This window comes from Podarcis gaigeae, assembly GCF_964106915.1.
Source record: "Podarcis gaigeae genome assembly, chromosome: 6".
NCBI classification, from domain to species: Eukaryota; Metazoa; Chordata; class Lepidosauria; order Squamata; family Lacertidae; genus Podarcis; species Podarcis gaigeae.
In genome coordinates this window covers 81,934,397-81,955,934 of record NC_139682.1, presented here as the reverse complement: position 1 = coordinate 81,955,934, position 21,538 = coordinate 81,934,397, and the positions used below count along the sequence as shown (strand labels likewise).

Sequence of the window (21,538 nt, the reverse complement as noted above, 5' to 3'; positions counted from 1 at the left end):
TGGATAGCATTCTACTAAATAATGATTAGGGTGAATTTCTTGCCATTAAAAAAAAAAAGCCATTTTGATTTTCGAAATTGTTAAATGCTCTGGAATTAGTAATTTGAAATGGTTTAAATACCACATAGGAAATTGTACCATATCACCACCCATTTGAGAATTTGGGGAAGACTGGCTTTGTAAAGCTAGGGTAGCTTAAGTCACAACACACACACAAGCTTTACAACATATGCTGTAGTTTTGCTATGAAGGATGGAACCTGTTCAACCCACATTATAACTCAGTGGAGGGTTAAATTGCAGTTAATCTATCCTCTCCTACCTACTAAAACCCATCCCACAATGCTGATATTGTCAGCTGTATACAGTGCTTTTTTCTGGAGGGACGCAGGGGTACGCATACCCCTAAACATTTTGTGAGTCTAAGCTTGGCCTCATTAAGGGACAGTATTTCAATATGAGTAGGAAAATGAGAGTATCCCTAAACATTTGTTTTAGAAAAAAAAAAAGCACTGGCTGTATCTATTTCAAAAGTTACAGGTTATTTTTTCATGAGTCTGGGGTTCTGTAAGTGCCCAGCAATCTAACTCACTGTAAAGATAACATTTCATATATTTGCCAAGTGTGGAATATTTAAAACAAGTGCTATGAAGCAATTAAGTATTCAGTAGCTACAAAACAGTCCCCTTGGCTTTGAGTAATTTGTCTTGCTGTAGATGCTGGCTCTCATGTGGATATACTGGAAACTTCCTGGCCTATTTGGTGTATTATTTATTTATTCATTAAAACAAATTCTCTCACACTTTCGGATAATAACCTTTTAGAACAGTTAACTACATGTGGAATGCAATCCTCTCTTTTTTCCCCTCGTTCTTAAATTTGTTAGCTGCTTTTCTCATAGAGGAACCCACAGCAACTTACAGTAAAACCAGTTAAGAACTTTCAATAAATTTCTAAAAGAAACCCAGATAAAGCTATAAAACAGACTTACTGGTCCCACCTTGCTACAAGGTCACAATGCCACCCTACAAATTAAGCGACAAATGAGTAAAGAGAGAAGTATTTGCCTGACACCAACAATTAGATAAAGATGGTGTCAAGTATGTCTGCTTCGGGAAAGCATTCCACAAGTAGAGAGGTGACCTCACTGAAAAGTTCGGATCTTGTGTTGCCACCTTCTGAACCTCCCTTGGAGGGGCCAAATGGTGGTGGCAGGGTCTGGGTTGGTTCTTGTGGGGAGGGCCAGTCCTTGAGCTATTGGAGTTCTGAGCTGCATAAGGGTTTAGAGGTAAAAAACTAGCATTCTAAATTGTTCAGACCATCCTGACCCGATCAACATTCTGAGCTCCAAATTCTGTACCAGCTACAGTCTCCAAACTGTATTGAAAGGCAGCTCAATGCACAATGCATTGCAGTAGTCAAGTCTAGAGGTTCCCACAAGGCCTCTCGTCTTCACAGAGGGGAGGTGTTGTGAGCGGGAACCGCTTCCCATGCTTGCAGGGGGCGTAACTCAGCCCCCTGCGTCGCTGAGTCCTGTGCCCCTGTCATTCTCACCAGCCAGCCTATATAGCTGGGTGGAGGCGTGGCTTAGCTGTATTTGAATGACCATGGGCACACAGACTCTCTTTTCTTGTTCCTGGCTTCCTTGAATCAGCCACCCACCCTCCCTTAGGTTGTTTTCTTCATTTCTTGACCTTGCTATGGACTTTGGTTGGTCGCCCTGGTTATCCAGGGGGCCTGGTAGGAATTTTTTTCCACTCGGCAGATTGGCACCAGCCACTTGGTTTTTCGCCTACCTCATAGCAAATTGTCACAACTCTGTAAGGTTTGGTGGTTAGGCATTGGAAAACGCGTTGTGTGTCAGAGGGGACATTGTGGCCATCACCTACCCCTCCCCTTGAAGGGTATTCTGTTAAAGGAATTTGGTGGTTGTGGTTCCTGTCCGATGCCCTGGTGGTGCCATTGCTTGAACCCGGTGACTCTAGGGGAAAGCTTCCAGTTGATTTGCATCAACAAGCTCCCCCTACTGGTTGTTAACCCTTGTGTGACTCCCGGCAGAGCGGGCAGGCATCAAGTATACTCTGTCTGATCCAATGCCTAAGCCAATACCACTCACATTCTGTAACCAATAAAGTTGTGACCTTCTTAGCCCATTAACCTAAATACTTGTTTCCATGTGTATTATTATATCTCCAAGCAGGGGCAGGGCCTCGACTCACAACCTAGACAACAGAGGTTAGGCTGTTCCTGCCCAGGTAGTGGTGTAGCTGGGCCACCAGTCAAAGCTGATGGAAGGCACTCCACACCATCACTGGATCCTCAAGCAACATCAGAATTACTCCCAGGCTATATGCCTGCTCCTTTGGAGGAAGCATAACCTCACCCACAGCAGGCCACCTCCTAGGGAACCACCCACTAACAGTTTCTCAGTCTTATATGGATTAAGCTTCACTTTGTGGGGTCTCAGTCAGTCCATTACCAAAGCCAATCACAGGTCTTACACAACTGTATACAAACTTTAGGTGGTAGTTCCATGGAACTTGGTGGGGCTTATTACCGAATAGACATGTGTATAGGATTGTGTTGAACACTACAGTGGTACCTCGGGTTACAGACGCTTCAGGTTACAGTTGCTTCATGTTACAGACTTCGCTAACCCAGAAATCGTACCTCGGGTTAAGAACTTTGCTTCAGGATGAGAACAGAAATCGTGCTCTGGTGGCGTGGTGGCAGCGGGAGGCCCCATTAGCTAAAGTGGTACCTCAGGTTAAGAATAGTTTCAGGTTAAGAACAGACCTCCAGAACGAATTAAGTTCTTAACCCAAGGTACCACTGTACTCAGAAGTAAGCCCTAATGAGTTCAGTGGGATTTCTTTCCTGTTAAGTGTGTATAGGATTGCAACCAAAAGCAATCATATAGGAGTCTTTCTCTCGTATTTGGATTCATCCAAGTTGGGTGAGTGCCATATGGACAAAACCCAAAATGGACACAAGTAAAGGTAAAGCACCCCTGGACAGTTAAGTCCAGTCAAAGGGGACTATGGGGTTGCGACGCTCATCTCGCTTTCAGCCCAAGGGAGCTAGCGTTTGTCCACAGACAGCTTTCCAGGTCGTGTGGCCAGCATGACTAAACTGCTTCTGGTGCAACAAAACACCACGACAGAAACCAGAGTGCATGGAAACACCATTTACCTTCCCGCTGCAGCGGTACCTATTTATCTACTTGCACTGGCGTGCTTTCAAACTACTAGGTTGGCAGGAGCTGGGACAAAGCAACGGGAGCTCACCCTGTCACAGGGATTCGAACTGTTGACCTTCTGATCAGCAAGCTAAAGAGGCTCAGTGGTTTAGAGCACAGCGCCACCCGCATTCCACAAATAGACCAGTAGGGTGGCCATTACCATGAGCATGCTAGTGCCCTTCACAGTGACATTTTGAGATGGGACAGGCTACCCTAGCTCTACTGCTGTTGCTGCCATACTGAAGCTGTCTTCAGGATAGGTAGCATTTAAAAGTTAAAAGGAAAAAAAATAGCTGTCCTGCCTGCTGCTGGGGTATGAAATGTTTGGCTGTCAAACTGTGGTCCCTAAAACAGCATGAGGAAAAATGCCTCCATTGGTTACCTGCAAATGGAGTGGCAAAATGTGGCTGCTATCTGTCAATGATCTACGCTAGAGATTAAAACAAGCATGCCACCTGTTTAATTTCCCCATTCATGGCCGTTACTAGATCTTTGTAATAAGTAAGACATAAAAAGTTACATTGCACCTTCACACACTAAACACGACAACACTAAAACTTTTTCTCCATTTTCCAAAAATGTGTTTTCTACATCCTTATTGCTGCTACAAAATTACTGGTATTTCTTTTTAAACATAGAGTAACTGTTTGATTTACTAAGTCAAACTAAATATTTTGTTTAAATCATATATCCATATATATATATATATATATATATATATATATATATATATATTCTCCTAAATTTCAGATATGGGGGAAGGCTGCCATCTAGTGATTATATGCTACACACATGCATGGACTAGCAGGAGATAGCAAATAATTCCAATTGCAAACTATAACTAAACTGGAAAATGTATTTCAGTTAAGTGTGTCTAATTTTTCTTGGCTATACCAATATCTTTTCTGGATCTTGAAAGCAAGCTTTAATTTAGATTTCATCTAATTCTCCTGAATTTTCCTCTCATGGTTTGTGATTTAGAAACTTGTGTTCCTTTGAGAAGAAACAGGGCCTTTTTTGTTTGTTTGTTTGTTTGTTTGTTTCAGAAAGGGCAACCCAGCTGTGGATTACTGCAAATTAACAGCTTGGAGGCATTTGTTCCTTGAGCACAAAAAAATTAGTGAAGTAATTATGGGTCCAATAATGGCAATATTGGCAAGCAATTTCATCATGGTCAATCTTCAGGGTACAGATGACAGCAGGACTATAAGAAAAAATTGTGCTTGAAGGACTTTTTTTTTTTTAATCCACTGCCATCCAGTCTATTAATCTACCATTAAACTAGATGGTGTAAGGTAGCAAACTACGAGCAGATTCACATACAGAAAATGTGAATGAATCATAAAGGCAGAGTAAATTTACTCAGTGGAAGAGCTAATGACTTTTCACGCAGAAGTTCCAAGTTTCATTCCTAGTGCCTCTAGCTAAAGAGAATCGTTTAAGCCAGAATGGGTAGACAGCATTGGGCTCACTGGGCCAATGGTTTCAACTCAGTATTGGGTAGCTTCAAGTGGAAGCGAAGTCATCCTGAAACTACAGAATTAAGCTCCAAGAAAATGTGGCTAGAAACAGAAAGGGCCATATCAGAACAAAGAAGAGATGGTGAATGCAGATTATATGTACTACTAAACAGTAGTTTACTGGTCTGTATAAAATGGCATAAACTGCTTTCTGACACCGCTTCCATGTGTATACCTAATCTTTGAAATGTCAAGTGGGACTCTTCCCATTGGTCTCGCTCCTGAAGTCTGCATGTTCAGTGAAACATTGGTAATGGAAGCCTGTGAGCTTATAGTTGTGCACGCATAGGTTTTCTACCCTACTAGCAATCTCTTAGTTTACACACAGAACCAGAGAGCTGCTGCTCAAGAGCTACTCCTTAAACCAACACAACCTTCTTCTATAACTTCTAGCTTCTTCTTTTTTAAAAAGAAGAGGGAATCAGGGAGGACTGACACTAGCTATGAACGTTGGGGTAGGTAGGAGAAAAACTTCATAGCAAAAGAACTACTCACCAAGGAATAGTTCAAAACAACAGCCACCGTTGCAAAACCAGCAATGGTCATCTGTATTGCTGCAGTTTATTCATCCAAGATTACCAAGTGGTTAATTACACACGGTAGTAAATTCACCACTTGGTAACGGGTTACTGTATTCTAGCAGCTGCCACACAAAGTGTAGCAAGCAGTTGAGTCTTAGTAGTATGTATTCAGCGGAGAAGTATCTATGATGAGCAAGATGAGAGAAAGTGTAGGCCTCATTCATACTGCTTGATGCCAGATGTTAGCTGCGGTGATGTAACCTCAAACCTATACTTGACTCACCCACCACAAAAAAACAGATTTTAACTGAAACTTCTGCGACCCATTGATGAAAGACCTGGAGCAGATATAACTTGCCATGAAGTTTCAGGCTTAATCATACTGTATGTGCCAAGCAGGAGTGTCAACTTGAATAAAATATTGTGGGGGTCCAAGTCAGCCCTGCCCCACCTAATCGATCACATGGGGTTTGGTTTTAACAAATAGGGTGTTCTTAAATTTTATAAAGTCACACTCACACCATACATTTAAACAAAGCCATATCTAGAGGGTGGGATAGTCAGGGTTTTTTTTTGGGGGGGGGGGCTTGCCCTGGGTGCATTCCACTTAGCAATCTTCACCATAACAAGAATATACCATATGCAACAAAGGTACAAAAGTACTGCCACTTACCGAAAGAGGGTTTGTACATTTACAATAGTTTTAGCATCTGCCATATAGTCCTCTTCAGCACTCATGGTGCTTTCCTTATCCACCACGACCACATTTGCAGCAAAGGTCACACCACACCTTAGCAAATCATCTAGGCTTTTGAAAACAGGGCGAAATGTTAGGCAATGTTAAAAACATATGGCTTGTCATAAAATTAGCCACATATTGTAAGCAACCTTTACAATATTTAGGAATTTGGAACCCTGGAGCTCAATTACAACCTGTGGTGAGCTGATTGACCTGCAAGTCGTTGAACTCAACCTTTGTTGCACCTTAGCATGCAAAAAAAACCAACCCTAACATTTGCTGTTCTGGTGGCTCCTTATATACAATATGGAAGCAGAAAGCCAATATACGACATTTATTTCAACTGGTTTTCAGATGGTTGCCATGGGCCCAATGGTCATGTGGCATGACTCAGCCCCTCAGTAGATCAATGCACAGATAAATCTGTTCTGTTTTAACTTGGATTAACTAATCAAGAGCCAGCCACAGGAATGCCCATTCGTTTCCTGCAACCCCAGCCTTGCAAGAGAAATCCCACTCTCTCACACTTTTAATAAGGGTTGACTTTGGTAGCAGCTGCTTCAGTGAAGTTGACTCAAGACCTATTTGAGAGTGCCTGATTGCATGGAAATCTTTCACACAAGCACAAGGGAACACAGGGAGCTCTGCCCCTTGTGTTGATAGCTCAGTTGCCTTCCACACTTTGGAGGGTGGTCTACAGTGGGGGGCTCCAGTCCTCGTGGAGGCTCCCAACATGATTTATAATCCCAATATTTCAGGGTTCTACGTTGTGCTTTCATTATCATCTTTCTGCTTTGTTTTGCTATTGCTGCCTCCTGAAGTGAGAGGAGAGATGGTGGACCATCCCTGGAAGACACTGGACCAACCCACCCCTGATTTGCAACAGCTGGCCTTGACACCAGATATCTGGGTGGGGTGGGGAGTTTAAAGGCGGGGGGGGGAATGTTATGAAAATGAATGTTATATTATATAAAATATAAATGTATTGTCTTATTTCTCTCACTCCCCCCCATGGTAATATATATTGCACTCTTCCTCCTCCTCCTCCTCCTCCTCCTCCTCCTCCTCTTCTTCTTCTTCTTCTTCTTCTTCTTCCTACTCTTCCCTTGGTGACCTTTGCATGACAAGTAACTAATAAGCCTAATATATGAAATAAAATGAGTAGAAATCCTTGAGTAGAGGAGGCTCTGCCCCCTTTAGACTTCACCCTCTAACTTGTGGGTGACAATTGTGATTTGCTTAATGTGCTTGTGTATGTGAACAGCACAAATAAAGCTCGCTTTAAACCAGTATCTGAAACCCACATTAAAACCCAGTTTCAGATTTCAACAGCCAATGTCACTGCCAACATACTGCTTAACCATAGAGAAATGTTTGCTTCATGGAGTGGGAAAGAAACAATCTTTCCGAGTCTGGCATCCAACTTATTAAACTGTGGTTAATTAGGCATTGCATATGTACTGACCCACAGCATGATTAATTTCCCTTGGCTGATTACTATCTTTTGGGACACTATTTCTAACTAAAAAAGTAAAGGTCAATTTTAAAAAATGAATAAACCAGACATTACCATATTGGATAGTTGGTAGGAAGTAATTACATAGCATGCTAGGAAGGATGGCAGGTGCAAGCCTTCTGTTTTAAAAAAATGTTGGTAAAACTACTGCTTGAGTTGCATTAAGATGGCATTTCAAATAATCATATTTCATTTCCAAAGGCTTCTCATGAAACTGCATTCTTCCAGAAACACAGCATGATGACATTCTTCCCTGCAATGGTTTCCCAGTGTGTGAAAGCATTTAATTTGCTTCTAAGATGTGAGACAGAGTTTGGCAGTGCTTGACATTACGCAAGCCTTCACTGTCTCCTCCTTGCCTTGTTCCATGGATGGATTGCTTTGCACAAATTAAGTTCATTAATTGCACACCCCCTACGTTTTGGGTGAACACGTAAAGCACGCACCCCCCAAACTCAGCCTTCCAGATGTTTTGGGGACTACAACTCCCATCATCCCTAGCCTAACAGGACCAGTGTTCAGGGATGATGGGAGTTGTAGTCCCCAAACAGCTGAGTTTGGGGGTGCCTGACGTAAAGTGTGAACATAACAAATACATTTGCAGGCGTTTATCATACATGAAGGCTTGTCAGAGAGACAGCAAGACAGAGGCTGTCTGTTGAATGTACACTAAGGTTAAAACAAACTGGGTTTGTTTCCATATGGTGTGGGAAATTCAGACAGCTGACACGTGCAGCTTTCTACAACTGGCAGTCATGCAACAGTAGCAATAATTAAGAAAGGAGCAGGAGAAGAGAAGAAGAGTTTGGATTTGATATCCCGCTTTATCACTACCCTAAGGAGTCTCAAAGCAGCTAACAATCTCCTTTCCCTTCCTCCCCCACAACAAACACTCTGTGAAGTGAGTGGGGCTGAGAGACTTCAGAGAAGTGTGACTAGCCCAAGGTCACTCAGCAGCTGCATGTGGAGGAATGAGGAAGCGAACCCGGTTCACCAGATTACGAGTCCACCACTCTTAACCACTACACTACACTGGCTCTAGCACTGCAAACTGTTGTTCTCTGCCCAAATTACAAGAAGGTCCATTGAAAGCATCCCCCACACCACTCTATAGGGGAATGTGACAGATATGGATGTTGCTTTGGAAACACAAAGAAACATTTTTGATGCTGATGCAAGCATGTAAAAACAGAAAGAGAGCCCTGTGGATGGGGCATACTAAATTAATATTGAGGTGAACATGATGGTCTAAGATTCATCTCCCAAAGACACTAAGGTGCCTGAATGCTTTTTCCAAGGTGTGTGGGTGTGGGTGTGTAGCAGCTGAACAAAAGTGCCGTTTAGTTCAGAATTTTGCACAAGAGAAAACTCCCCCCTTCACTTCAGGTCATTTGTCTTATCAAAACCACCCACTCTGAGAAGCTCCCCACCCCTTTTACTGTGGGTGGAGGAAACTTCTAATCCAGATTCTAGCTAGAGACAAGAAATTAAGTTCAGTAGCTGCCTAAATGGAATTTCCAGAAATAAAACGCCAAGCATACGCTGCTGTCTTTCAAAATTCACACTTTTGTGAATTTTGTATCTCAATTTTGTAATGGAGTTATCAAACCAGAAAATATATATATTTAGGGGAATTGTGCAGAAAAATGCACATCTTAGCAAGCAAAAGAATAATGTACAGCAATGCATTATAGCAAGGGGAGATGCTTTCAAAAACATGTATGCAGGGCAAAATTACATTAAACTGTGTCCCTGAGGAAAAAGCTGTGTAACAAACAGATGCAGGTACATGGCAAACAGAATTTAAGATTCAGAAATGTAAGGTAATGAAAATTGACAAATTTGTGCATTACTAATTGCAGTGGATTTAGATCCTCTGGGTGAAACAAAACAAAACAAAAAAGCAAAAAGCAACCCACACTCCAGGAAAGCACATTTACATCATTTGTAGCTTGAGTCTCTAATACTGCAATATTTACAGGCAAGTTCACATATTCAATTCCCCCTGTCACATACAACATGTAGGTTGTCTTGTATAGTCAGGGAATCGAGAATGCAAAGACTAGAAAATGAACTCTTCACTAAATAAATTAGACATTCCGGTCGACTTGGAAGAACGATCATTATGTGCTTGAACACAGATTCAAACGATTGACATTCTGTCCATGGTAAATTCAAATTGACTGTGATTTCAGCATCATGAAGGGACGTTGTAGGTATTCTTCACCGTACGTTCAGATGACAGCTCGTCAAGTTACAGAAAATGTTTCAAAAGTGGGTGAAACTAGGGCATGGAGCGTTGTGATCCATTAGCACGATGCTCCTAACTCACGAGGGACAATGGTGAGGCTCGACAATGAATGAACTGAGAATGCCTACTTAGAATGAGTCCCAGAATCCTCTGGAATCTTCAGGGATTCTTCATCAAAGGAATGGGTGCATAAATATACTAAGGGCTAGAAGGTTCTGAAAACACTGGTATTCCCCCATGTGTGTGTATTTCCAGTCAGGATATAGGCTTACTGGGGCAGCTAACAGGAGTTGAGACTACTTTGATTTCAAGTGTATTAGACCACAGTGCAAACATAATGATCTGCTACATAAATTATTAACAGATGAAATTAGACATGCAGTCTTAATATCATTTGAACAGATAAGCATTAAGATGCCAAATTACCACAATTTCCTCCCAACTCATTATAATTTTATAGCATTCTTTTGTATTTTTGCCAGGCTATTAACTTTTAATAACTGGAAATGAGAAATAACAGGAGAGAAGATGGTCTAGATGGGATTCATTGATAAGTTATGCCGCAGTGGCGAAGAACCTTTGTACTTCTCACAAAAGGGTCTTTTGATTAATGTTGCTTTACTAAATTCAGATATAACTTCCAGCTTTAAAACCCGGCAGAAAATGCCATAACTACTACATACAACCTGTTTTCTTCAGTGTATTTTAAGTTTTCCAATTAACTAAGGATCCACATTGTGCCAGAAGGAAGAGAAGTTTAATGTATCAGCAGGTTTTGCTCAAATAAACAGCAAGGGCTGGCTCCGCTAAGTTGTGCTAAATTAGTTGAACTTAGATCACACAAAAACAATGAGGCAAGTATTGGGAACTGTGTTCAAGTTACTTAATCTGGACCTAACTCAAGATGATCAGGGAACACTGATATTTAAACAAAAAATATTCAATATATATGGCAGCCTACAAAAATACTGGGTTGTATCCCAGTATCCCGGCACACTGTGTGTGCAGAGTTCTGCTAATGCAATGGGAATTCCCTGCTTTTCCTCTCACCCCTCAAAAAACACATTTTCTCCATAGGGTGTAGATTTTATGGGTGGGGAGGCAGCTTCAGAGGAGAGGATGGGAAAGTTTGATTGGGAAAGCAGAGTGGAGAAGAAACCAGGAGATGTTGAAAATTCATACAAAAATAGCTTATTTCCAACATATCAAACCAAATTGCTCAGATTACGATTTTTTATATGGCAGCAACAAACAGCTGCTGAATTATACACCAATCTTAAGTGTGTTTCTTGTTTTTTTTTTTAAAAAAAATATATATTAGCCATTGCTGCCAATAACAACTAAGACAGAGCTCTGCAAAAATTCCAAAGGCTGTTTTCATGTATCCAGGGGAATTTGCATCTTCTGTACTGATCCACAGGGAAGAGTTTGGGGAAACTTCCAACTTGGAACTAAAGGATAGCCTGCAGCTGTCATGTAACATTTCCCTCTGGGGAATTTCAATGGCAACACTTTTTAAATTTAAGCTTCCCACAGTGCTTCAAAGTACTGGCACATGAGGGGTTCTACAAAGCATTTTGGGGGATGTAAATAGCAGCCACAAACTGCCCCTCTGCTTATGGGCATGCCTTTGTTGTTCACAACTATGTAAGCCCTGAATAGGAGCCCACAGCAATGTAAGAGGGGATCACAAGCCCTGCCTGTAAGTTGATGAACAGATAAAATGGCAAGGGGGCATTTGATAGCACACCAAAAAGCCCTTGACAAGCAGAAGTAAAAGAATCTAATCCCAGTTCCAAACAAAAACTGGCTTGGACAAAAATGTAAGGCAAACTTGCGAATGTACATTTTATCACATGTGGTGGTTGTTTAAGGTAGTAAAAGCTTTCTGGGAGGTGATATATAATGAAATGAAAAAAAATGTTTAAAATAACTTTTGTTAAAAAACCAGAAGCCTTTCTATTAGGAATTATAGGTACCAATATTCCAAAGGAACAGAAAAGACTCTCTATATATGTGACAACAGCTGCTTGAATGCTGTTAGCCCAGAGATGGAAAGAAGAAAGAGTCGCTATCAGAGAAGATTGGCAAACCAAGCTTATGGACTATACTGAAATGGCAAAGCTGACTGGAAAGCTCAGGAACCAAGAGGACAAAAACTTTACAAAACAATGGGAAAAATTTAATAGACGACTGCAAGCAGATGAAAACATTAGCAGGATTTTAATCTCACTTGTAATGTAACAAATACTATGGAAACTATGGTTGGATATAAAATATAGATTATGGAATAATATGCAGTTCTAAATGTCGACAATGGGACCCATGGAGGGGATGGGGGAAGTCTCGAGATTCAGAGTAATCTCTGTATATGGATATACATTTGGATTGTATTTGTAAAATCAAATGAAAACGATTTTTTTAATTAAAAAATGCAAGGTCATTTTTTGTGGCATAAGTGCAAATGGAAACAAGTCTTTTCACTGGATGTACCCAGTTCTAAAACAAGGACAAGTTTTAAACAAGAAGTCACAGCAGCACATAGCACAATAATTGCAAGGTACTGCAATTATTAGACTAGCCACAAAGGGTGTGTGAGTGTGTTGGAGAGAAATAAACTCAGAAACGGTGTAGCTCTAGCTCTCCAAGTCCCCTATCATGCTGCATTCTCACCAAATATCTAAACCACTCCTGTGGATAAGCCTAAATCCTTCATGTCATAATGGATTGACCTTGAATTCCCCACAAGCTTTTTGAGTCTCTGGAGAGCAAGACATACAAGTATTGTAGTGACTTGAAAGTGAGTCATGGTTACTAGACTTGCAGAAATATTGTCCCCAACAATAGAGCCCCTTCCAAAGCAAACTGGAATCTGGGTCTCAGAAAAAGGATTGTTATTTTTAAAGGGTAAACTAGTAGCTCAACGGTTCAGAAGGGTGAAGGATAAACACGCATGCAAATATGCTACCATTTGAACTATGACACCACACAGGGACACATGCAATTACACAGCACGGCACAGCACACTACAATATTGAGTGTTCCAAGGATTTTTTTTACCTACTTGTCAATAGAGCCCACCATGTAGTAAACCATTGGAAACCAACAGATTGCATCCAGAAAATGCATATCTGGCCTAAGCAGCAGATGGGTCACAAAGCGAAACATATTGTCACAAAGAGTCATGAACTAAAATGCTAACAAATGCAAATGCAATTTGGAAATACTATGATAACTCAAAGAATACTTTTTTTAATTATTCATTCAAAAGGTTTATCTCATTACAACCCCAGGTAACAGGAGTTTTTACTTAGGGAAAACTATCAAATAAATATGATTATATACATATCAGTACTTCTAGCAAAAGTGTCGAAATCAGATGCTTTACAGGGCAGAATAAACCCTATGCTTAATGACACTGTATTGATAAAGACAGATACCTTTCCCACACACCCTGTAGGAATCATTTTCCTGTAACGTGGCCCCAAATAGTTAGGGGCTGCATGTGGGTGGCACAACATTGCGCATGGGGCAGATCATATAGGCCTTTTTCAGCCTATCAGTACCTTGCCAGATGCTGCTGCAGCAGATTAGTAATATAATAATAATAATAATAATAATAATAATAATAATAATAATAATTTATTATTTATACCCCACCCATCTGGCTGGGTTTCCCCAGTCACCCAGCTATCATCTCATATAAAATGGCCACATTTTTGTGCACAATTTCATCCTCATGAATCCTGTTGAAATCGGTAGGATTTAAGTCTATCTAACTCACTGTTGGATTACTGCGGAGTCGCTGAGCTAGAGGTAATGCTTTGTGTAAGCAAAACTTTTCATACATGCATTTTTAGGAGGCATGTGAAATGGCACAGTTTTCAATGCTTGCTGCTGAATTGTTTTGATTTTATGTTTTAACTGTCTTCCTGTGGGGAAGAAGGACAGTGTATAAATATAAATTTTTGAACCGTATTTTGTCAATATTCCCTTTTTGTTGTCGTCATCAATATACTGAGAAATGGCAACACAGGGAGAGGGAAGTGTGCTACAGAATACTGGGGGGAAACAATACTTTTAAAATGTTATATTTAAAATATAAGCCTCAGAAGCAGGACGTAGTGCAAGCACTAGAGGGCACTGTGGTTTTAAACTCCAAATTTCAGCGCAGTGTGAAATTTTCAGAGGTGACATTGAAACAATATCTTAAAGACATTTCACACATTGTGATTCCCGGAAAGGAAGAGCTAGAAAGAGATCTACTATTGATCATAGGTTCAAGATCTTACATTAGTGAAGTCTGATATTATGAGACTATACGGCATAAGGAAGGGAACCGTGACAGTTCAGGGTTCTTGCTCTTAACGGGGCTACTTCTTGTGTTCTTGTTTAAAATGCTAAAAGATACCCTTTGCAATAACGTAAAAGCGACCTGTTATTATTAGCTAAGCCTTTGTCAGGGCAAATGCATTCCAATTTATGCTACGGTTGCCAGATTTTTTTTAATGAATCCAGGGACACTTTTTTTTTTTAAGGTGAGTAGCAACAGGGAGTCAGGAGTGGGGATGGTGAGGTAAAAGACCCTGGGCCCAAGCATACATGCATATCGAATACAGGTGCAAAGCCCTTATATTGCACCCTGTGAAACATAAATGTGCAGAGTTTTTTAAAAACTGGGCAACAGCCACCCACCCGTGACTCCCGAGCCTCCCCCAATCTCCTGCCCTGTTCCTTGTTTTGACTGATTAGGGGAGGCTTGCAAATCACGGGCGGGCAGCTGTTGCCCAGTTTTTTTTAAAAAAACTCTGTGCATTTATGTTTCACAGGGTGCAAAAGAAGGGCTTTGCACCTTGCCTGGCAGAGAACCCACACACCTTGCACCCCTCCTGGGCAATGCCCGCCCGTGATTCCTGAGCCTCCCCCAATCTGTCAAAACAAAGGGGGAAGGGGGCAGGAGATCTGTACCGTCGGACGTCCCTGGTTCCCCTTCGGTAGTGGCGACGGCTGCAAGCAGCTCCTGAAGCCAGCCAGAACCAACTGCGCTATTGGGCTGGCTCTGGGCTGCTGAGGCTGCCGCTGCCACGTTTCTCAGGGACAGATTTGCAAATCTGGGGACATTCTGGGGATGGAATTTGTCCGGGGACAGATTTGCAAATCCGGGGACTGTCCTCGTTTCCCTGGTATCCCTAATCTACGCTTCCCTGTGAAGCAACCGTACCTATGCAGAAGTTCAGTATGTGAAAAACAGATTATCTGGTGGGGGTTGAGTTGAAAGTGGGCTGAAAGGTTGAATTTGTGCAAACAAACAATCCCACAAAACAGTGTATGCATGCGCCTGTGTGAAGGGTGGTGTTGGACTCTTTCAAGATGAAATGTAGCGTTTTGCAATTCCCAGTAACACGAATGGCAAGCTAATATGTACAGATGATCCTTGTACAGCTCATGCGATAGCCATGTTGAAATTTCATTTTACCATATTTTCAAGGCAGTTGCACCTTAATCTGTCATATCTGAACTTCACCGTTGGTGTATAAAATAAACACTTGCGGCTGACCATCTTCAAGGTACTGATGCCTTAATACTTCCAGTTGAAAACCACCCATTTAATGAATTAGCCAGGGATAATGTAGAATGTATCGTGCCCTGAATATGAACCCATATCAGTATATTAATATATATAAAAAAACAGCATTTTAAATCCACTTACGGATTATCTAGTAGTAACACTATTGGATTGAGTTCTTTCTTTGGTCTGTAATAAGCCCTGAGAGGAACGATAAAGTTGTAGAGACCATTTCCAGCAGTCTCTGCAGCTACTATTATGATTTTGTTTTTGAATCCGTAGGCTTTGGCATCTTCGTAGTAATTATGTTGGCATCCCTAAAACCAGAAAGTTAAAACAGGCACCATGGCCTCTGTTTACAGGAGAGACTGCAAGAAGACTTCATCCTTAACATAGTAACTTAATGGTAGCTGAATTTGTTGAATTTAAAGACCTGCCCACTTCATGAAATATTGTTGCATGCACAACAGAGTACCTATATTGAACAAACTCATCACGTTCAGTACTATAAAAATGGAAATAATAATAATATTGTTATTTATTCAGATTATTGTAAGATAACCCTCAAAGGGAGAATGGTTGATGAAAACCTTGGACTATGCAGAGACGGCAAAATTGACAGTGCTGATAAAAGACACAAATTTATTATCTTTTAAAGAAGAGCAGAAACCTTTTCTAGTCTATATAAAAAGTTTTTTCCCATTCATGAAGACCACAGGGGGGGGTTGAAGTGTAAGAAAATAGCAGAAAATATAAAGAAACGTGTAAGAGAAGATGAACTTGGATAAGATGGAACCTTCAAACAAAATTGTATGTAAGTTGGGTTATAAACATTAATGTTGAAGTCACTCGTTTTGTTGAATCGGAATATAATTGCTGAGTAACAAACGTAACTTTCTATATGGAAAAAAAATTGAAATATTATTGTAAGCTGCTGTGGAAATACTGTAAACTGCTGCAGAAATTCTAAATAGACTGAACAGAAGTTTAAAATGTGATAAATAATAAGATGAGCTTATAGTTAATTTGATTTTGAGTTCTTCCTGGGCCACACAGATGAACATTCCCCATATCTTCCATGCTGCTGTTGCATGATGGACAATTTCACATGTGGAACATGAGAAGTTTGGTCTCATGTTTGCACTGGACTGGAACCAGGCAGTTCAATATATCCTGCCATATCCGATCAAGGAAGTACTTTCTGATCTAGGTATGCTTCTCATCTTCTTGGGCATACATGCAGACAAAAGCTTTTGCTTCCTCCATGTCTATGAATGAAACCTAGCTCTGAATTGCCTGCCCCTCTCAAAATAACCCATTGCTCACAACAGAATCATAGAACTCTGAAGCCTAACCCCAATTTCAAGGTTGCATCTACCTTACATGGCATTATATGGCAACTCTACTCTCACAGTGTATGAAGCTTCTTCCCCTTCAGAAGAACATCTCTGGGTAGGGCTAGCCCAGTGTTTCCCAAACTTGGATGTTTTTGGACTACAACTCCCATCATCCCTGACCAGTGGGTCCTGCTAGCTAGGGGTGATTGGAGTTGTAGTCCAAAAAAGCAGCTGGAGACCCAAGTTTGGGAAACACTGTGCTAGACTAATATGTGCAGGGCAGCGGCAACCATGTTTCTACATGGCAAGCCATGAACCATGCCAACAAAACTGTGTAACAGGCCTTATGGACTTCATGTTGAATTATCTAGGATGCAAATGCAGCCATATGCACAAAATAAACACACAGGAAACACTTTACACAAAATTGTAACTTTACCTTATCTAACCTTAGGCAGCAAAACGGCACTTTTTCATGAAGCAAATGGCAGAAGGTAGGAGAACTTCCTATGTACGGGGAGTAAGGGGGATAGCCTTTCAGATACCTAAAACAAAGAAATGTGTGGTCTTATTATCACTCTCAGCTATGAGCTTCCTCAGGACACATTCCAGTAAGGTGGGGACTCTGCTGCCTAGGACCCTCGTACCTACAGGACCAACTCCCCTGGTATGCCCCTTAAGGTCCATAAATAACAACACTTTGGAGGTCCCAAGCCTCAAGGAGGTTAGATTGGTTTCAACTAGGGCCAGGGCCCTTTCAGCACTGGTCCCGACGTGGTGGAATGCTCTGCCACAAGAGACTAGGCCCTGCGGGATTTGACATCTTTCTGCAGGGCCTGCAAGATGGAGCTGTTCCGCCTGGCTTTCGGATTAGACTCTGACCCCTTTTATGGGATTTGGTATATAAATTTTCCCTTGGCTTTTTTGCTGGCCCATGTAGGACCAGCATGGTTAGCTGGCTTGGGTGAATATCTGATGTTTCCTCCCTTTATGATCTTGATTTTTGGGCTACTTCTAAAATGAGGCTCCATTTTAAGCTGTATTTTAAGTCGTATTTTAATTAACTGTTTGTTTGTTTGTTTGTTTGTTTGTTTTGTTTTGTTTTGTTTTTTCTATTACGTTTTATTGTAATTCATATTTGGTGTTAGCTGCCCTGAGCCTGGCCTTGGCTGGGGCGGGAGGAGTATAAATTAAAATTTATTATTATTTATTATAGATATCTTTCCATGTACATTGTAGCCTCCTTTACCTGAGACATAGATCCAGTTACAGATAGGTAGCCGTGTTGGTCTGCCATAGTCAAAACAAAAAAAATTCCTTCCAGTAGCACCTTAAAGACCAACTAAGTCAGTTCTTGGTATAAGCTTTCGTGTGCATGCACACTTAGTTACTATGGAGAATATTCCAGTTTTTATACAATCGCACTAGTGTCCCTATGTAGCAATCTGGAATTTTAAAAAAACTACTGCGTATCTGCGAAAGACAAAAACGAAACAACAAACGGGCTTTCCTGGATCAATTGCTCTGCCTGTGATCTCATTGCTGCCTTGTTTTTTTCCTAAGCCCCTTTTCTTCTGACTCTTCAAACAGAAAAACTCAACTGTGATTGTTGAACAAATCTTACTTTGCATATAAAACCATCCCTGTTTGCATACCCTGACCTTTTGGCTTCGGACTTCCTGGCTGTTACCTTCTGTTGTCCTTTCGGTGCACTCTGTTCCCTTTTCTTTTACTTCAGAAAAACTTGCTTTTGCCAAAAGGGAACTGATTCTGCTGATAACAGTTATTATGCTCACAGGAGAGAACTGGCCCAGTTTCCAGTGGGTGTCGTAAGTTCCACTGTATAAATGCATATTTGTACCATTGGGACCACGAGTTCCCTATCCCCTAATTTTAATTTCTGTTATTATTACTCATATGCAAGATTAAAAACCAGGATTTTACTGCTTTGTTTGTCTTTTATCGCTATGCATTTTCTTGAATTCTATCCTTCAGCACCAAGTACATATTCTGGGGAAAGCTGGTGCATGCCTCACATGAAAATATTAACATTTTGTTTCTAATTATTTCCATCACATCTAATATCCTTTCTTCAGCTCCATGCTAAAAAACCACAACTTATTTATGTGAACGGAACATACTCAAGGCCATTCGAAACTTCTTCGTCTGAGGGAGTTGTTTCATCTTCTGACTGGTCACTTAAGAGGTCGCAGGTATGAATTGCTGAGGTGTCAGCAACCTCCAAAACAGGTGCTATGCTGGGCCTCCTGCCTGTTTTTCCTGCCTCTGAAGGAAGGGTTAAGGTAGCCACGCTTGGAGATCTGCAGCTTGTATCTTGCAAATCTATAGCCACAGTACCTGGAAGGAAAGGCAGAAAAGAAACAAAACAATGTAGCATTTGAAAAGTGGGTGGGAGGCTGTGCATAGCTGGAGGGCCAACATATTTGATTTGAAGAAGAAGAAGAGTTTGGATTTGATATCCCGCTTTATCACTACCCAAAGGAGTCTCAAAGCGGCTAACAATCTCCTTTCCCTTCCTCCCCCACAACAAACACTCTGTGAGGTGAGTGAGGCTGAGAGACTTCAAAGAAGTGTGACTGGCCCGAGGTCACCCAGTAGCTGCATGTGGAGGGAGCAGAGATGCGAACCTGGTTCACCAGATTACGAGTCTACCGCTCTTGACCACTACACCACACTGGCTCTCAGAAATGAGTTGAAAAATATAGTAATATGCAATTTGATCCAGAGGACTAAGAACCAAACTTGATGTGATGTCAGAATTGCAACCCTTGCCATGGACAGGTCAGGAGAGATCCGAACCCTCCATCTCCTATACTTTCCCCTCCCTTACCAACTCTATGTGGGGATCTGTGGCTGGAAATCTGCAGGGGGGGGGCAGCTAAAAATTGCTGCACTTAAAAAAAAAACAACCCATGGAATGAAGGGTTTAGTTCCCACTCACTTCAAATCACTTCCCAATATCCACTTCATATGGAATTGGCACAGTGCCGGATTTACGTATAAGCTAAACAAGTTTATCTTAGAGTCCCCACACTCTTGAGTCCCCCAAAAAAACTTAAAGGAAAAAAACTGGATATACATTTCCAAAATATAATATAAAAAACCAACTAAAACCTATATACAGCAACAGTGTTTTGTGTTGTGCAGGCTCCTATGATAAGTAATGCTAGCCTGCTCCTCAAAATATTCAACACAAAAAACAGTGACAATTCGTTGTTGACAAAGGACAGCTGGACGTATAAAGGGCCCCATTACCTTAAGTAGCTTAGGGCCTCATCAAACCTAAATCCGGCCCTGAATTGGCAGGCCATGGACTGAATCACATAAGTGTACTAACCTACCAACATTCTTATTGTTTGTTTATTTATTTATTTAGATTTGCATACCACCCATTGCCCACAGGTCTCAGGGCAGTTCAGTAGATAACATCATGATATAAAAACACAAAATACATAATCAAAATAAAAACAAAAACAACCCAATAACCCCCTCTCAACACATTTTTAAAGGGCATCAGATGCTCATCAGTCAAAGGCCTGGTTAAAGAGGAACGTTTTTCCCTGGTGCCTAAAGGCGTATAATGGCGAACATCCCTGGGGAGAGCTTTCCCTTAGTTATGCATTGGCCCATGGAAGATAAGGAACACCCCCCCTTTTTTGAGGTGCCCCATCGCAATAGTCTCAGCTGACTGTAATATGAGAGGACTGCTTTCTCCTCAACGGCATCATCAATCCCTGTGAAACACTCAGCAAGGCCCACTAAGATAATTATTCCCTCTGAATTTTGGCAGGCTGATAATCATTGCATTGATTACAATTCCAGGAGAGGGACCAGAAAAAGAGAGAGATTTGTATTTAATTCCATATTGCATTCTAAGGGTGAACGAACACTTATCTGGGTGGGCGGGATGAAGAGCCCACCCATTTTAACCCAATCAAGGCTTTAATGAGCATGGGAGAGACTTGAAATGGGCTGCAATTATTTGAGCCGAAGGCTTGGATTACCTGTTCTAACACTCATTCTTTCTGTAGCTATTACTTGAAAAATCAGCTTCTGAAAAATAGAGCTGTTCCCCTCTCAATCAGAGGATGAATTGTACGATTACCTTAAGTAAGGTTTGAAATAACAACACAGGGCAAGAACACCGAGTGCTTTTACATAAAGTGATGTGTAGGAACTTCTATTTGACTCATCTATTTGAGGTTATGTCAAAATGCTGCCTCCGATTAACATTTTATGGGGATGTAGTCAACACAGGCTTAAGGAGAATGTACCATCAATGTAATGCTATTTTTTGTGATATACAGATGACATGAGAAAACTTGGTATACTTGTTTGTATAACATTATTCTTGTTTATAAAACCCTATATATATATATATATATATATATATATGCTTTCGTAGATTTTCACGGGTACAGGAATGCAGGTTTTGGTGTATATACACATATATTTTATATACACATATATAAATAAATGCTAAGAAGGGGGGAGGGAGAGAAATCCCATTGCATTAGTGTCATTTTTTTAATGTCTTTTTTGTTTTAATACAGTGGTACCTCGGGTTACATACGCTTCAGGTTACATACACTTCAGGTTAGAGGCTCCGCTAACCCAGAAATATTGCTTCAGGTTAAGAACTTTGCTTCAGGATGAGAACAGAAATCGTGCTGTGGCGGCACGGCAGCAGCAGGAGGCCCCATTAGCTAAAGTGGTGCTTCAGGTTAAGAACAGTTTCAGGTTAAGTAAGGACCTCCAGAACGAATTAAGTACTTTACCCAAGGTACCACTGTACTGTGATTTTAACTTGTGAAATGACCTGAGACC

The 21,538-nt window shown here is 41.1% G+C and overlaps 1 protein-coding gene across 7 annotated transcripts in view; it reads right to left on the bottom strand.

Annotated features, from left to right (window-relative positions):
- KCNT2 (potassium sodium-activated channel subfamily T member 2) overlaps positions 1–21,538 on the bottom strand; it is a 222,263-nt gene that overhangs the window by 25,929 nt on the left and 174,796 nt on the right. For 4 of the 7 annotated variants that reach the window (XM_083745333.1, XM_083745335.1, XM_083745331.1 and 1 more), the window contains 4 exons: positions 18,832–19,048; positions 17,130–17,235; positions 15,498–15,670; positions 5,955–6,089 (listed from right to left, as the gene is read on the bottom strand). In XM_083745333.1, coding sequence (XP_083601459.1) covers positions 5,955–6,089; positions 15,498–15,670; positions 17,130–17,235; positions 18,832–19,048 — 631 coding nt within the window. Of the gene's footprint in view, positions 1–5,954; positions 6,090–12,851; positions 12,924–15,497; positions 15,671–17,129; positions 17,236–18,831; positions 19,049–21,538 lie in introns of all 7 variants that reach the window. The other 3 variants (XM_083745330.1, XM_083745332.1, XM_083745329.1) reach the window with 1 other exon arrangement.